Consider the following 17148-nt stretch of genomic DNA (forward strand, 5'->3'; position numbering starts at 1 on the left):
CTGAGGGAAGTCAGGGCAGGAACCTGAGGTGGGAACTCAAACAGAGCCTATGAAGGAACAGCTAACTGCCCAGGGCTGGCACCATACACCACACCTGGTGCCTTCTCACTTCTGTCATTCATGGAGACGGTGTTCACAGACTTGTTCACAGGCCAGTCTGATGGAGTTATTTTTTCAATTGAAGTTCCCTCTTTCTAGATAACCCTAGTTTCTATCAAGTTGACAAAAAAACAAACATAAGCAAAGTAACTAACTAACCCCCCTAATCAGCACACTGCTCAGGGGCTGACTTTGTTTCCAAGAACCCATCTGGGAGGCTCACAACCGCTTGCAACTCTAGCTCCATGTAATTCTGCTTCAGGGGATCTGATGCCCTTTTCTGGACTCTGTGGGCACCTAAGACATGTCTGTCTTTCTCATACACATATCGCCCTCACACACACGACAGACAGACGTAGAGTAAATATATGGTGGTGGTAGTGGTGGGGACCTGCATTCAGGCATAGTGGTGCATACCTGTAATCTCCTCACTGGGGGAGACCAAGGATTAGGAGTGCAAGCATACCCTCAAGTATATAACAAGTATGAGGGTAGCCTGGGCTATGTGATACTCTGCTTCAAAAGGAACAAACAAAACAAATGCAGTCTGGGATGTGACTCAGTTGGGTGGAGTACTTGTCTTCCATGCAGGGACCCCCAGTTTCATTTGTGGTATCATATAAGACATGATGTTATACTCCCGTAGAGGTGAGGCAGGAGGAGAAGGACTTCATGGTCATCCTCAGCTACACAGTGGGCTAGAGGCCTGGCTAGCCTGGGCTATGCGAGATGGAGGGATAGAAGAACCTGCAGACTGGGCCTTTACCACAAAATGATGAGCTGCATGGAGAGTGGTACTAGGTTTTGAATAAATAGGACCTGGCTGTACCCTTCAGGTTGGACCATTTCAAAAGCCAAGCCCATGGCTTTGTCGTTAGATATTTCTAATGAAGGAAGCAGATGCCACCTCATAGCAGTCCCTGCCAGTCTCTGCAAGGCCAGGTTGCTTTCCTTACATTTCACAGTGTTCTCGGCATTGACACCCTCCCCACCCCTCAAGTCTTGAGTTATTCACTAATATCTCTCTGCCGGCCTCCTAGTTTCAGCCTCTCCCCTTCCTCTTGTTTTAGAAACAGATGCAGTCAGATCCACACAAGCTGGACTTTGGGCTGAAGCCTGAGTTCCTGAGTCGTCCTCCGGGCCCTAGTCTCTTCGGAGCCATCCATCACCCCCACGATCTGGCACGACCTTCCACTTTATTCTCTGCTGCTGGTAAGTTCAGAGAGCGGGGTGGCGCCGAGAGCCGACAATTCAGAGTGATGCCCGGGCTCAGAGTCACTAATCACTTAATGACTAAAGAACAGAGCTCATACCAGCTCGTGAGGGAGTAAAGTACCCCAGTGACTAAGGAGGCGGGCCCTGCATCTTTGATACACCTGTCATTCAACAAGGACCAAGAGAGAATTAAGCTGGGCAAGATAGCACACATTTGTAATCACAACAGCGGGGAAGCAGAGACGGGCCAGACCCTGGGATTCACTGGCCAGCTAGACTATAGCTGTATTGGTGAGTTCTAAGCCAACTAGAGACCCTGTTTCAAAGGACAAGGTGGAAATGGCATACGGCGGTGCCTGCCTTTAATCCCAGCACTTGAGATGCAAAGGGAGGCATACAAAAAAAAACAAACAAAAACAAGGTGGACAACACCGGAGGATTAGCGTCTAAGGGTGACCTGTGGTCTTCATAGGCGTGTGCACATGCACCTGCGTGCATAGGAATGCATGTACCCACAATGCTTTGCCTTGCAATACTTGTGTTGCTTTGTTTGTCTTTTGTTCCTGTGCGTTAAACAGAGACAACTCGAAGGTGTGTGAAAAGCTATTGAAAAAGATCAGAGAGCTTGCCAGGGCAGATGGGAAGGCCAATAAACCCAGGGGTTCTGTGAGGATGAATCTAACCTCACATTTCTGTTGCCTATGGGACAATATGTGAGTGTTTCTTCCCTGTGACCATCACGCTGCCCTTTGAGGGTCCAATGAGGAAAGCGTACAGTCAAGACAGGTTAGTTTCATGCGTTTGGTGGCTTAGGTCTGTTGTGTCAGTATTTGGGAGCAGAAGCAGGAGAAACGTGATAATTCAAAGCAAGCCTAGGCTACATGGTGAACTTTAGCACAGCCTGGGCCATGGTTTCTTAAGGCAAACAGGGTTGAGATATGGCTCAGTTGATAGAGAACTTGCCCAGCTAGCAGCTTGCCCTGGGTTCCGTCTGCAACACACCATAAGTTGGGCACGGTCTTGCACACTTGTAACCCCAGCACTTAGACCAAGACAGGCAAATTGGGAGTTCAAGGTCATCCTCGGTACATAGTGAATTCAAAGCTAGTTTGGGTTATATAAGCCTCTGTCTCGAAAAAAAATCATTTTTAGAAATGAAAGCAAGCAAACCATAAAAAAGGCACTGCCCTTAGTAAGGACCAAGGTAAACAAATGGCCCAGAGGGTTCTGGCTGTTCTGTTGCAGAACATCTTGCCACTGAAACTCATTCAGCTCTGAGAATACATCTTCCCAGTGTCTCCTCAGTGCAGAAGGTCCAGCTGGGGAGAAAGACAGAGGGTATCAGAGAATGGTGGCTTTCTGCTTAAGGTATACACCGGCCAAAAGTAGTGGTCATATGGAATATTTGGGTAATGTTATAGTTTCATTTCTGTTGATACACCAAATACCCTGAACTGCCCCCTCCCCCAAAGAAAAAAAACCAAAAACCAAAAACCCAGCAATTCAGGGAAGAAAAAGATTCATTTGTCTTCACTTCCGGGTTACAGTTAGTCATTGAAGAGAAGTCAAAGCAAACACTCGAAGTAATTAGTCATATTCCATCGACAGTCGAGAGCAAAGAGAGAATAAACACATCCTAGCAGCTTGCTCTCAAAGCTCAGGGCTCTGCCTAGGGAATGGTGTTGCCCATAGTGGGCCAGGTCAGTTAGTAATCAAGGCAGTCCCTCACAAACATACCCTCAGGCCAACCTGAACTAGGTAATTCCTAGCTGAAATTCTCTTAGCAGGTTGGTTATTCTAGGTTGTGGCAAGTAAACAGTTAAAACTAACCATAATAGGATTGGCAGTGTGGCTCAGTGGGTAAAGCCAATCACTGGCAATCTTTTTGTCCCTACTTTGATTCCCTGAGACTCATGGTGGAAGCAGAGAACCCATCCTTGAAAGTTGTCCTTTGCCCTCCACTCATGAACCATTCTGTCTTATACACATACACAAATGAGTAACCGACCAGCACAGGTCCTGTTGGTATCAACTGTTCATTCAGTGTTTTCTTTCCTTTTGCTGACCTAGGGGGTCTAGGACTCACTATGTAGAGGAAGTTGACCTCCAACTTAGCCTCTGTTTCACCCTCCTGAGTCCTAGGATGACAGTTTTGCACCTAGCTACTGGTCTTTTTAGATTTTCTTTTTTTTTTTTTTTTTTTTTTTTTTTTTTGGTTCTTTTTTTTTTGGAGCTGGGACCGAACCCAGGGCCTTGCGCTCCTAGGCAAGCGCTCTACCACTGAGCTAAATCCCCAGCCCCCCTTTTTGGATTTTCAAACAGGGTTCTCTCTGTCGCCTTAGCTGTCCTGGAACTCACTCTGTAGACCAGGCTGGGCTCAGACTCAGGAATCTGCCTGCCTCTGCCTCCTGAGTACTGGGAATATGGGCCACCACACCCGTCTTTCTTTCCTGTCTCCTCCCACCTCCCCCACTACACCCCTTGAGGCAGGGTCTGATGAGCCTGAGGTGGCCTTGGACTCTGTATGAAGCTCAGGCTGATCTTAGACTTCTGAACCCGACTCCGTTTACTGAGCGCTGGGACCACAGATCACATGTAAATCACACCTATTTTATACAGTGTAAGGACTGAAGCCAGGTCTTCATGCATGCTGGGAGAGCACTTTACCAAGTGAGCTACATCTCCAGGCCGCTATTAGTACCCAGTCCCTGGGACAGAGCTCAGTAAATAGTTCAGTGGTGGTGCTCTGCTCATTGCAGTAACAACCTCTGTGGCTTTCCGTGCTCACTGTGTGAATCTGAATTTACCCCTAGGAACACAAACAGTGAAGGAGCACACCATTTCTGACCCTTAAGGGAACAAGTTCCACATCCACCCATCCCGCTGCCTTCTCAGGCTCTGAGCCTGGATTTGCGCGTGGTAAACCCATTGGCTCTCACACTGAGCAACCGAGAAGCATCGGCATCCGTACTGTAGCCCTGTGGTCAAAGCAAATAAATCACTCTTGGGGATGGGTGGAATAGCTAGAGTCTCAGGGTTTCCTCCTGTGGGTTCTGCTTGGGGAATGTGTTTGAAGGCTCTGTTACCATGGCACCTAGCTCGGAGACAAGGATACATGGAGAGCAATTTCGGGAGAGAAATAGAGAGATTTCTCCCTGGACTTCATTGCAGCCAAATGGATGAATTGGCTTCTTTTGCTTCAATAATCCTGGAACGGTGGGCATCCCCAGGGGCCTGGGTTTTTGTCAGAACATTAACTAGCATGCACTGCACAGTGTGTAGCCCACATTTTAATTTGGCTGGCAACATTGGCGGTGACTAATGAAGGCTGTGGAGTATGTTCGCTTTGTGCAGGAAGCTGGTTTCTACTTCTCAGTGACATGTGCGTAGAGAACCCCTCAGGTGCCTTCAAAATCTGAGATTCCAGCATCTGTCCTTATGTGCTGAGCCTTACTGTGCAAGCCCAGGCCCACAGGACCTTTGGGGGGGGGGGTCTCCAGAGATGCAAAAGAGAAATCCAGGACTGGGAGAGAGACAGTTCATTGTAAAAGGGTTTGTCATGCGAGTGTGAGGGCTTCAGTTTGACTCCCCAGAGTCTGGTACGCATGTCTGAATGAAGGCCTGTCTTCCCAGCCTCCTCAGGGCTGTCCTCTGCTGACATTAACAAGTTGAATGCCTGAACTTTTAAAACTAATGTTCTTCCCCAATTCTCTCTCTGTCTCTGTGTCTCTGTCTCTGTCTCTCTCTCTCTCTCTGTCTCTCTCTTTCTCTCTCTCTCTCTCTCTCTCTCTCTCTCTCTCACACACACACACACACACACACACACACACACACACACACACACGTTCTGTTCTCTCCTCCCCTTCTTTCCCAGCTTCCTGCAGGAAAGGGATCTGATGTGTTCGTTTCAAAGAAAGATAATTTGAGAGACTGGAGGGATGGCTCAGTAGTTAACAGCTTTTGCTACTGTTGAAGAGGACCCAGGTGTGATTCCCAGCACCCATATGTGGTGTCTCAGACCTCCTTGTAACTTCACTTCCAGGGAATTTCATACCTTCCAGGCACATGTGTGGTGCATATGTGTACATTCTTGCATATAAACATTTTAATAATAATAAAATAATATTAATTAATAATAATAATAATAATAATTAGGACCAGCCACATGGCACAGGGAGTAAAGTTGTTTGTTGCCAAGCCTCCCAGCTGAGTTTGATCCCTGGGTTCCACGTGGCAGGAGGAGAGAACCAATGCTCATAAGCTGTTTTTTGGCCTCCACACATGCACTTTGGCATGCATGTACTTAACACATCATACACATTAAGTAAGTAAATGGAATTCATAAGTTCAAATCGACCAAATAGGAAATGAGGAGGAGGAAGAGGAAGAAGAATAAAAAGTAGTAGCAGTCATCATCGTCATTATCGTTATCATCATCATCATCATCATCATCATCATCATCATCATCATCCCTGTGGCATGCATGCACTTCACACACACATGCAGACACGCACAGACACATGCACACACATATGCACACACATACACACACACACACACACACACTCACACACACAAACACATACTAAGTAAATAATTTTAAAATTCACATTGACCCAAGAGACCAACTCCAACCGCTACTGCTGTAGAAAAGGAGCTGCACATTAAGCCTGGGTTCCCTGGCGGCAGAAGTAAAGACTATTAAAGCCAGTTGCTCAATACTGTGTGTGTGTGTGTGTGTGTGTGTGTGTGTGTGTGCGTGTGTGCGTGTGTGTGTGTGTGCGTGTGTGTTTATGTATCCATGTATAGCCTGAAAATAACCTTGAACTCTTGCCTCTGCGTCTCAAGTGCTGGCATGGCTGGTGTGCACTACCAGGTCATGCAGTCAGTGCTGGGGATGGAGCCCAGCTTTCTGCACACTAGGCAAGCGTCCTACCAACTGAGCCACACTGAGGATTTGGGGATTCAAAACAGGAATAAAGTATCTTTTCCTGGCACTGGGAATTAAGAGGCATTGGCAGGCTTGGCCTCCCATCACTTAGCGTCAACTCCCAGCAGTCCATTTGGTGGTGTTGAGCCTTGTGACGGTTTCTTGGTAGATGGTAAGAACCCACCACACCCCTGAGTAATGAGAGCAGGACTTGGCAGGAGACTCCTCCTCAACGTGGCAATGTCTGCAGCCTCAGGACTACCTGTGGGGGGAAGAGGGACTGGGGGGAAGTGTCCCTGGAGTGCAGAAGAAGGAGGCCCTTGACCTGCTACTCTGCTTTAGAGGTGAATTCTCTTCGGTGTTTGCAAGCCTGTATCTCTGTAGACAGGATTGGTTATAGAAGCTGCCTGTACCCTGGATCTGCGCCACTCCACTAACCAGGCCTAATGTTTATGCCATCACATTCATAAAGAGGTAGTTTTGGGGCCGATGGCTCAGCCAGTGAAGTGATCACCTCATAGCATTAGGACCTGAAGCCATATAGGTAGGCGTGGCAGTGTGCATCTCTGAGCCCAGAGCAGGGGAGGTGGGGCTCACTGGAGAGCCAGAGAAGCAGAACCAGTGAGAATCCCCAGGTTTGGTATAGACCCTGTCTCAAAACTTCTAAGGAAGAGAGCGGCTGATCCCACCTGCAGATTCTTGCATACTTACACACATGTATGCACACGCATGTGCAGCAAATAAATGCCTTTTCTCACAGTGGCCAGGCAGTCTAATTTGCTTTTTATTGATTAAAAAAAAAATACTACCAAAGGCAACTTGGGGGAAAATTATTTACTTCAGCTTACAGGCCATTGTGAAGAGAAGTCAGGGCAGGTGGCAGGAACTGAAGCAGGGTCATGGAGGAGCATTAATCACGTGCTTGCGGGCTGGAGAGATGGCTCAGCGGTTAAGAGCACTGACTGCTCTTCCAGAGGTCCAGAGTTCAATTCCCAGCAACCACATGGTGGCTCACAACCATCTGTAATGGGATCCGATGCCCTCTTCTGGTGAATCTGAAGACAGCTACAGTGTAGTCACGTGCATGAAATAAATAAATCTTTAAAAAAAAAATCACGTGCTTGCTCTGCAGGCTCCCACTCACCTTCCCTTTCCTAAACCACCCAGGACCACCTGCCTCGGGGCGGCACCACCCACAGTGGCCTGGGCCCTCGTACATCAATCATGAACAGAGAAAATACCCCACAGCCTCGCCTGCAGACCTGTCTGATGAGGACAGCTTTGCAATTTAGTTCACTCTCCCCGATGACTCCAGCTTGGCATTAAGTTGACAGAAACTAAGCAGCTAGGAAAGACGGGGGGGAGGAGGAGCGCCATCTCGTCTTCTCTTGTCCCTCACAGGAACTTTGTCTTTTACCCAGTTGCACCGGCAGGAGCTGTGGATACAATGGGATTCGACTCCAACACCGTTTTCTTCGCGCCCCCTAGCAAGGGTGCTTTTCTAAATTCTGACTTTGCTCTCTTGGGTTTTGCAGGTGCTGCACATCCTACTGGGACCCCTTTTGGGCCACCACCTCATCACAGCAACTTTCTCAACCCTGCCGCTCACCTAGGTGAGTCAGACGGACGTCGGGATCCTCCCTGTGGCCTCTGTGAATAGTGCCCTTGGGATTTCCACCCCCAGCGGTGGTGGGGCACAGGGGCAGGAGCCTGAGGCAGCGGGTCATCCTGCATTCAGGAAGCAGAGAGAAATGGCTACTGGTGCTCAGAGAGCTTTCTCCTTCTTCTTCAGTTAATGCCCCACCCTATTGGCTGGTCCCCCACACACCTGAGGGTGGGTCATTCCGTCTCAGCCTAATCTAAGACACATCCTCATACCTGTGCACAGAGGTTGTCTCCCGGGTGATTCTAGATTCAGTTAAGTTGGCACTCGGTATTAACCATCACAAGGGACGTGGGGCGGAAAGTATTTCTCGGCATCTCAGGACACATGTGTTCTGGGTGGGCTCGTCCTGCCTATACATCTAGGGTTCCCTCTAAGAGCTATAACGAAAGATGCACCGAGCGTTATAAGAGCTGCATCAGGGAGCCGCACTCTGCTTTTGACTTCTGCATACATTATTGTTAGTGTGAATCCTCCTAGGAGGTTTATACCTCCTGTGGCCGCTCAGTTATTTCCTGGAAGTGTGCAGTCAGTTGGTCACAGGCAGTGACTCCTGGTGGGGAATATAGGAAGATTATACATTTTCTTTTTTTTTTTTTTTTTTTTTTTTGAGACAGGGTCTTTCTCTCTCTCTCTATAGCCCTGGCTGTCCTGGAACTCGCTCTGTAGCCCTAGCTGGCCTCGAACTCAGCAGAGATCTGCCTGCCTCTGCCCTCCAAGTGCTGGGATTAAAGACCTGCACCACCATGCCCAGCTTCGTTACTTACTGATTTTTGTTTTACATGTATAGGTGTTTTGCCTACATGAATGTATGTCGTACATGTGCCTGAGTTGCCCTCAGAGGCCATAAGTGAGTGTCAGATTTCCAGGAACTGTTATAGACAGTCTTGAGTTCTCATGTGGGTGCTGGGATTCGAACCCCAGAGCTCTCTCTAGCCCCCTAGCATCTCATTTTTCTTCATGCATGTCCTCTTAGCCCTTGGGAGGTAGAGATGAGGCCGGAGGATGAGTTCAAGGCTAGCCTTGACTTGGATCAAGTTTGAAGGCAGCCTGAGTTAAATGAGACACGCCTAAAAAAGTATCAGAGGCAGAAACATTTTGCAGACAAGAGGTCCAGAGCTTGCCAGAGCTGGGTCATGCAAAGGGTGACACTCTGGAAAATAAACCCCCGGGGACTCTCGCTTACTCAGTGCCTAAGTCCGGGCACAGAAAAACCCTTACACAGTCCATCAGGAGAGCGAAGGTGCATCACAGAGGGCCTATGGCTTTCCCACCTGCTAAGACACCTGTGCTCCTCCCTCACAAGTCCCTGACCATTTTCTTCCTTCCCAATCTCATTCACAGAGCCTTTTAACCGGCCGTCTACATTCACGGGCCTCGCTGCAGTTGGTGGCAATGCCTTCGGGGGACTTGGAAACCCTTCAGTTAGTGAGTACCTCTCGATTTTGTTTTTTTTTATATCTCCCTTTTGCAGTTTCTCTGACCCATATATGGCTTTAGACCTTTTGAGATGAAGGGAAACTTTGGGAAAACTAATTTAAGCTGAGTATATGGGTCAGTGACAGCACTTGCCTAAAATCCCCCAGTGAGGGCTTAGGGGCATGACTCAGTGATAGAGAGCCTGTCTAGCATGGGCCAGGCCCCAAGTTCCCTCCCCAGCACCACCAAAAATCATTTAGAAGCAGAGGGAAGGGGCAGTGTGGTCGAGCACACCTTTAATCCCAGCCCTCAGGAGGCAGAGACAGACAGATCTCTGGGTTGTGGTCTACAGAGTTCCAGGCCAGCCAGAGCCACATAGTGAGGCTCTGTTGAAAACAAAGTGCAAACGAAGGGACCCTGAAGAGTAACATCACTTGGGGACGGAGAGATGTGGCTCAGTGGAAAGAGCACTGGCTGCTCTTCCAGAGGACCCAAGCTTGGTTCCCAGCACCCACATGACCACTCAGCATCTGTAACTCTAGGTCCAGGGGATCTAAAGCCTTCTTCTGGCTTTTATAGGCTGGGTATTGGTGCACACATGGTGTACATACAATCATGCAGACAAAACCCATATGCATAAAGTAAAAATGAATGAAGATGTATGGGGTTTATTATTATTATTATTATTATTATTATTATTATTATTATTATAAACAAATTTGGGTCAGAGCAGTGCAAACAGGTTTAACAGTGAAGTTGGTTGTAAGTTCATAAGCCCTACAAGCCCACTGTTGACATAGGCTCTGTACATCAGGAATAGGGACTTACTTAGTCACTATAAGTAGTTTGCTTTGGTTACAGGTCAAAATAATAATAATAATAATAATAATAATAATAATAATAATAAGTTAATTTTATTTTACTTTTGATGAAACAAAGTTGGAAAAAGTCCAATGAAGAATAGCAAGCCTAGGAATGTGACTGGGTGGGCTGAGTGCTTGCCCAACGTGCAGGACATCCTCCATCCCCAGCAGTACCTAAACACTGTGAGATGTATAACCTTCCTACAGATCCCCCAGCAGGAACCGCAACCCTGTAATCCCAGCACTTGGGAAGTCGGAGGCAGTAGGATCATCCTTAGCTACACCGGGAGTTTGAGGCCAGCCAGGGACCCACAAGATCTTGTCTGGAAAAGAAAGGAAGGAGGAAAAGTCAGACAGACAGACGACAGAAACACAGCATGCAGATCCATGCATTCTTAAGGACACGAGGATGATCCTGCATGGTCTTTCCGGATGTTCGTTTTGACTAATGCCAGGAGTAGCATCCAGCAGGGTGTGGTAGGCCGAGGACCAGTGGACTCTGCCGAACCGACCTGTTCATCTGTTGTATGGTCATAGCGCACCTTTCTGCATGCCCGGAACTTCTGCATGCTCGCACACGTCCAACGGGGTATCTGCATACCCACTCGGTCCCCTCTCACTTTTTCCTCTCCATCGATTTTTTTCTTATTTTTTTTGTAAGGCTGTGAGCTGCCTCTGCAGTGTAGGACAAGCGTTCCTCTAATGAGTGTGTTAATCTCCTTCCTTTTCCAGCTGCCAATAACATGTATTCATTTTAACTCTGAATGCTGTTAAAGTTTTTGGTAAGTACCTTCACTCCGACAGGTTTCTAGTGAGATCTCTCTGAAACCGTTTTTTTGTTCTTCACTTCACCATTTCAGCACCCAACTCAGTGTTCGGCCACAAGGATAGCCCCAGTGTGCAGAACTTTAGCAATCCTCACGAACCCTGGAACGGCTGCACCGAACGCCTCCGCTGTTCCCGACCCCTCCGCCCTGGCTGAAGCCAGGGAGTTGGGCGCAGTCGTCGCTGCAGCCCATGACAGAGATAGAGATGTAGATAAACGAGACTCCTCCGTTAGTAAGGATGACAAGGAAAGGTAGGAAAAGAAACCGCTCTCGAGTCCCGCTGGGGGAGCCCGCCCTGTGCCACACGCCAGTCAGAACCAGCCACCTCCCCTCCCCCTCACCCGGCCTCTGCCCCAGCCTTGTGCTTACGACCTCTGTAGCTCCCCAGTTCCTTACCCAGTGCTTACCCCGCAAGTGCAAGTCAGTACCAAGCGGCCCTCCCTGCATTCCGTGGTACAGAGCAGAAGGTGACTATAGCCTGTCCCTAAGACACAGTGCAGTGAGACACACAAGCCACCCAAAGTCACTGAAACGTTAGCGTGTCCAAGTAGACATCTTCCTGTAGACAGCCGGTCGGAGCTTGGAGCCAGACACACACAGCATGTATCTGCCATGTTTGCTTTTGAGTCGTGAAGTCCATCCAGTCACCCATAGGTGGTTTTTTGTTTGGTTTGGTTTTGTTTCTCTCTTCTCTCCCTTTCCATGCTCTCCTAGTAAGTCATGTTTGCATCGCCTCATCCTATTTTTCTCAAGCGTCATCCGAACTCGAAACCCTGGGGCTTGTAGGTAATCAGTACAGTTTCGTGGTTTTTTTTCTTTCGTTTCGTTTCGTTTCGTTTCGTTTTTAACTAATCCGGATTTAGACCTTGGCAACAGGGAAGCCTTGCTTTGCAGTTGCATTTCCAGGGAACTGTTGATTTTTACTAACCATTGTTGTCTGCATACTAACCCTTTTCTCAAAAATCTGTCTTAAAAGGAGAAATACCTCAGTATTTTTAGGCAGAATGCCATAGACATTTTCTTTGTTGTCTTTAGACTGTTTTCATTTTGAATGGGCTGATAAAAGTCACGTCAATGTACACTTGGCAAAAGAAAAAAAGAGAAAGAAAAGTAAAGAAAAAACAAACCCCCAAACCCTGATAGTCCTTAAGATTGAAATTTGGGGCTAGGGAGATGGCTCCGTGGGTAAGGCCCTTACCCTGCAAGTGTGAGGACCTAAGTTCAGATTCCCGGCATCTGTGCAAAGCCTAGCATGGTAGTAGGCGTGGGTGTGGAATCCCAGAGACTCCTACCTCGCCTTTGTGATTGACACCCAAGGCTGTCCTCTAACCTGCACAGATGCTTGATAGTATATGCCTGCAGGCGCGCGTGTGTGTGCGTGCATTTGTACACACACACACACACACACACACACAAACACACACACACACACACACAACATACGCACACAGAAACGTTCAAATTTGATTCAGCTCTTGAACCTGCCTTTGCTTTGTATATCGTGCATGTACAGACCCTAATAATTTAAAAGAAATCAACGTTGCCAGTTCTAAACATGATTGATAAAGACGCATGTGCCTTTAATCCCAGCACTCCAGCGGTAGAGGTTAGTGCATCCGTGTGAGTTCAAGGCCAGCCTGGAGGACGTAGGCCAGCCAGGGATACCTAGAGAAACTCTGTCTAAAACATTAAATGATACGGTGTCTTTTCAGAAGCTGTCACACTGCATTGATTGGTTTCATATGGGAGAAAGAGACAAATTACCATTTAAGAAAGTTATAATTAAAAAAAAAACAAATCCCTCAGCCTATAGGGGTTCTAAAGTACTGAAGGGGCTGTACCCATAGAATGTGGAGTTTCTGAATCATTTCTTCTTGAGTAGAATAAAGGCTTGCTCTGGTTTCTCCTGATGAAACCAGAATGCTCTCCAATATTGCAGTTGAGGGGAACTTGGAAGACGTTTGTGTTCTTTTTCCCCCTTTGTTGTCCCGAGGTTATTCTGTCAACCTCTGTATGAAAGCAGGAAGCAGAATTTGTAGGGCAGCTCCCCCCAACCCCACTGTGTTCCCTGAACTCTGATCTCCACTACCTCTTTGTCCCCATGACCTCTGGCTTCTCCCCTCATGATCCCCACATCTGTCCTGAGATGTGACCTATCTATCAGCTCTCTCCCTCTTGACTCTCAGAGTCAGGCTGTTTATCTTCTGTTCTTCTGCCTTTTATCCCCAGTCCATAGACGGCACGACCTGACCAAGCCAGGTCCCTGGAAGTTTCCTTTTACAGTCTCTCCACAGGTCCTCTTAGAGGACCTCAGTCAGTGAGGCTGCATGCTCTGACCCCACATCTATGACAGCCTAATCTATTTTCACTGCTACCTCCTAACAGTAATTTTGCTTGCAGTTATAATCATAATATAAATAACTGTGTTTTCTGGTAGTCTTGGGCAACCCCTGTTGCCTAAGCAATCACGTGACCAAAGGGGTCACGGTTCACAGGTTAAGAACTATGGATCTACATCCATCAACTTGAAGTAATGCCTTTGTCCTGAGGGTCAGCTGCTGGAAAGCTCTCTCCCTTCTGTATTAAACCCTCCCCACTTCAACTTTGTAGCCAAAGTGTGAATTAAAGGCTTAACCTAAAGCTATCCTGAGAAGCTAAACAGATGGGCTTCTGTGTTCCTCAGGGATCACCCTGGCTCACAATGGCACCGCGTGCACTTCTTTTGTGACCATGATCAAGGCAGGTTCCTGGGACCCCCCCCCCACTCACCCTCATATGTAGACCTTCACCCGTGAAGCTGCCTCGAGAATCTAGATTAGAACAGGTGGCTGTCTTCGCCCTGAAGCAGGGCACGGTCTAGCTCGCCCTCACACCTCCATCTCATTGACCGCTCCTTGCCTGGCTGGCAAGCCCATTTCATTTTTCCCCCTCTCCCTCTCACAGGGAAAGCGTTGAGAAAAGACACCCCAGCCATCCTTCCCCAGCACCTCCCGTCCCGGTGAGCGCCCTGGGCCATAACCGCAGCTCTACCGATCCGACGACCAGGGGTCATTTGAATACTGAGGCTCGTGAGAAAGATAAACCAAAAGAGAGGGAGAGAGACCACTCGGGATCCCGAAAGGACCTGACCACCGAAGAGCACAAAGCCAAGGAAGGCCATCTGCCCGAGAGAGATGGGCACAGCCACGAGGGACGTGCAGCAGGCGAGGAACCCAAGCAGCTGTCCCGGGTGCCATCGCCCTATGTGAGGACACCAGGCGTGGATAGCACCAGGCCTAACAGCACCTCTAGTCGGGAAGCCGAGCCACGCAAGGGTGAGCCGGCCTACGAGAACCCCAAGAAGAACGCGGAGGTCAAGGTCAAAGAGGAACGCAAGGAAGACCACGACCTGCCTACCGAGGCTCCACAAGCCCACAGGACCTCAGAAGCACCTCCGCCCAGCTCCTCAGCCAGCGCCAGCGTGCACCCAGGGCCTCTGGCATCAATGCCCATGACCGTGGGAGTGACTGGCATCCACGCCATGAACAGTATCGGTAGTCTGGACAGGACACGCATGATGACCCCGTTTATGGGCCTCAGTCCGATCCCAGGGGGAGAGCGCTTCCCGTACCCCTCTTTCCACTGGGACCCTATGCGGGATCCCTTGAGGGATCCTTACCGTGACTTGGACATGCACCGAAGAGACCCTCTGGGCAGGGACTTTCTGCTCAGGAATGACCCCCTGCACCGGCTCTCCACACCCCGGTTGTATGAAGCCGACCGCTCGTTCCGGGACAGGGAGCCTCATGATTACAGCCACCACCACCATCACCACCATCACCCGCTGGCCGTGGACCCTCGACGGGAGCACGAACGGGGTGGACACCTAGATGAACGCGAGCGGCTGCACGTGCTTCGGGAGGACTATGAGCACCCACGGTTGCACCCTGTGCACCCCGCTTCTCTAGATGGACACCTCCCACACCCGAGCCTGCTCACGCCAGGCCTGCCTAGTATGCACTACCCTCGCATCAGCCCTACCGCGGGCCACCAGAATGGACTACTTAACAAGACCCCGCCCACCGCGGCGCTCAGCGCCCCACCTCCGCTCATCTCCACATTGGGGGGCCGCCCGGGATCCCCCCGGAGGACTACGCCTCTGTCGGCTGAAATCCGAGAGAGGCCACCGTCCCACACACTGAAGGACATTGAAGCTCGATAAGCCAAGGAGGATAAGGCAGACCTCGCAGTGGGGGGAGAAACCCCAGGGACACCCACCCCCAGACTCACGAGACAACTCCTGCACCCCCAAAACTGAGAGGCGCAGAGCTCCAACTCTTCCCCTGAAAAAAAAAAAATGGACAGAGACTCCGTTTGGATGTTGAAATGTTTTTGTATATTAATGTTGGAATTTTTCAGACCTTTTAGCCAGGTCCCGTTTGTTCTTACCTTTCCTTACTTTTTTTGTTGTTGTTCCTTGCATAAAACTTTGATTTGAACCAAATCGGTGAAGGTACTGACAGACAAGGATCTGATGATCATGGGGGGCGGGGCGGGGGCGGAGCCTCTGTCCATCACCCCGAGCTGTCTCGGCAGGAGGTGTGTACATAGAGTGTAAAAAGAGATTGCTTCATGAGCTGACGGTTCATATATGCAAAAGATAAAGACGAAAGCTTTACTTGTACAGATGTAAATAGGTGAAGAGTAACATAATACATTAATACTTCTTCAGATGTGCTATTTACAAGTCTAATATCCGTGAACCCGGCCGGCCCTCGGAGGAGGCCGCGTTCCCATCTGCTAAACCCTTCAACTATGCAATGAATACGAGGGCTTTTCCCCCGAAGCCCGTCTAACTTAAAGGAGCCTTTTCAAATCCATTTACAACATACTTAAGGTCATATTTTCCCTGAACAAGCGCTTACCCGAGATGTTAGACAGTTGTTTTCCTTTTTTTTGGTTTTTGTTTTTCAAACGAAGAAACACTTTTTTGGTTTTGGTTTTGGTTTGTTTTTGTTGTTCTTGTTTTTAAATCTGGACCCCAGGCTGGAACTTGGCATCGGAAGTTGCTGCTTGTGGCCTTCCGGGGAGAAATGGGGAAAGGTCCACCCCCTAGAAAGTGTAGCTAAGAACCGGAAGCAGCTTTGCCCAGGGAAGATGGGATTGTTCTGCCAATAATCAGGGGCAGGTAGGCTGTTGTCTGCCAGCACAAACAGGGTCACCAGAATTTCTGGTCACTTCTGATGGTGTAATGTTGCAGGCAACTTCAAGTGGGCACCGTGCCTCCAACCCCCAAACACCACCCCCACCCCCACCCCCGTGTCCTAGCTCATAACATGTACACACTTCCTTGTTCTGTAGTATGATTTAAGGACACTCACACAGGTCCGGAAAGAAAGAAAGCTGTCAGACGATGGATACGTTTTCATGGTCACCGACGAAGGTACACAGAGCCCAGTGTGAATCGTTTGAATTCCAATAGGAAAACCTAGGCAGAGCTGAGCAGATAGATCTTGTAAGAGCCATCAGAAATTACCGAGGGCGAAAGGAGGCAGAGAGAGAGAGAGAGAGAGAGAGAGAGAGAGAGAGAGAGAGAGAGAGAGAGAGAGAGAGAAGAGAATATGTGTGTGTGTTCACGTGCATGCAGGCACTCTTGTGTGCACTTGTACGTATGTGTGTGTTGAATTTTCATCAGTCTTAATGTCTTCATGACACTTTTCTAAGGACATGAACCCTCTTGTCTACATATTTGGAGAGAATATGACTTTACTAGCCGAGAAAATACAATATATCTTGTCTACTGGCCTGTAAAATACATGTAAGAAATAAAAATTAGTCGCATTTGGTCCTCTAGTATATTAAAGTGCTATCTGACATTGTTACCCTGGTTCTTTTGTTTTGTTTTCAAAAAAAAAAAAATGTAAACTACAGACCATTGTTTCTAAAAGCAGAGAGATCTATTTTAGTAGTCAACAGAAGGTTTAGTTGTGAATTCTGATTTTGTGGACACCAGACGTGTGTAATGTTCTGTTTTCCTTTCTTTCATTTTTATTTTATTTTTAAAAGACAACAATTAAAAAGGAAAAAAAAAAATCCCAAGGATTCTGTGCACTGGAACTGTAGCGGTAGGGTCTCAGCATTGTAAAGAGATTG

General features: G+C 48.4%; 1 protein-coding gene across 1 annotated transcript in view; it reads left to right on the top strand.

Annotated features, from left to right (window-relative positions):
- The window catches only part of Auts2 (activator of transcription and developmental regulator AUTS2), a 94616-nt gene extending 78888 nt beyond the window's left edge, over positions 1-15728 (top strand). Inside the window, 7 exon segments of the mRNA XM_032886390.1 lie at positions 1170-1311; positions 7780-7857; positions 9252-9335; positions 11050-11121; positions 11124-11192; positions 11195-11267; positions 13960-15728. Of these exon segments, the coding sequence (XP_032742281.1) occupies positions 1170-1311; positions 7780-7857; positions 9252-9335; positions 11050-11121; positions 11124-11192; positions 11195-11267; positions 13960-15217 (1776 nt within the window). The 3' untranslated portion in view covers positions 15218-15728.
- Positions 15729-17148: the final 1420 nt, after the last annotated feature.

This window comes from Rattus rattus, chromosome 16 (assembly GCF_011064425.1).
Source record: "Rattus rattus isolate New Zealand chromosome 16, Rrattus_CSIRO_v1, whole genome shotgun sequence".
Lineage (NCBI taxonomy): Eukaryota > Metazoa > Chordata > Mammalia > Rodentia > Muridae > Rattus > Rattus rattus.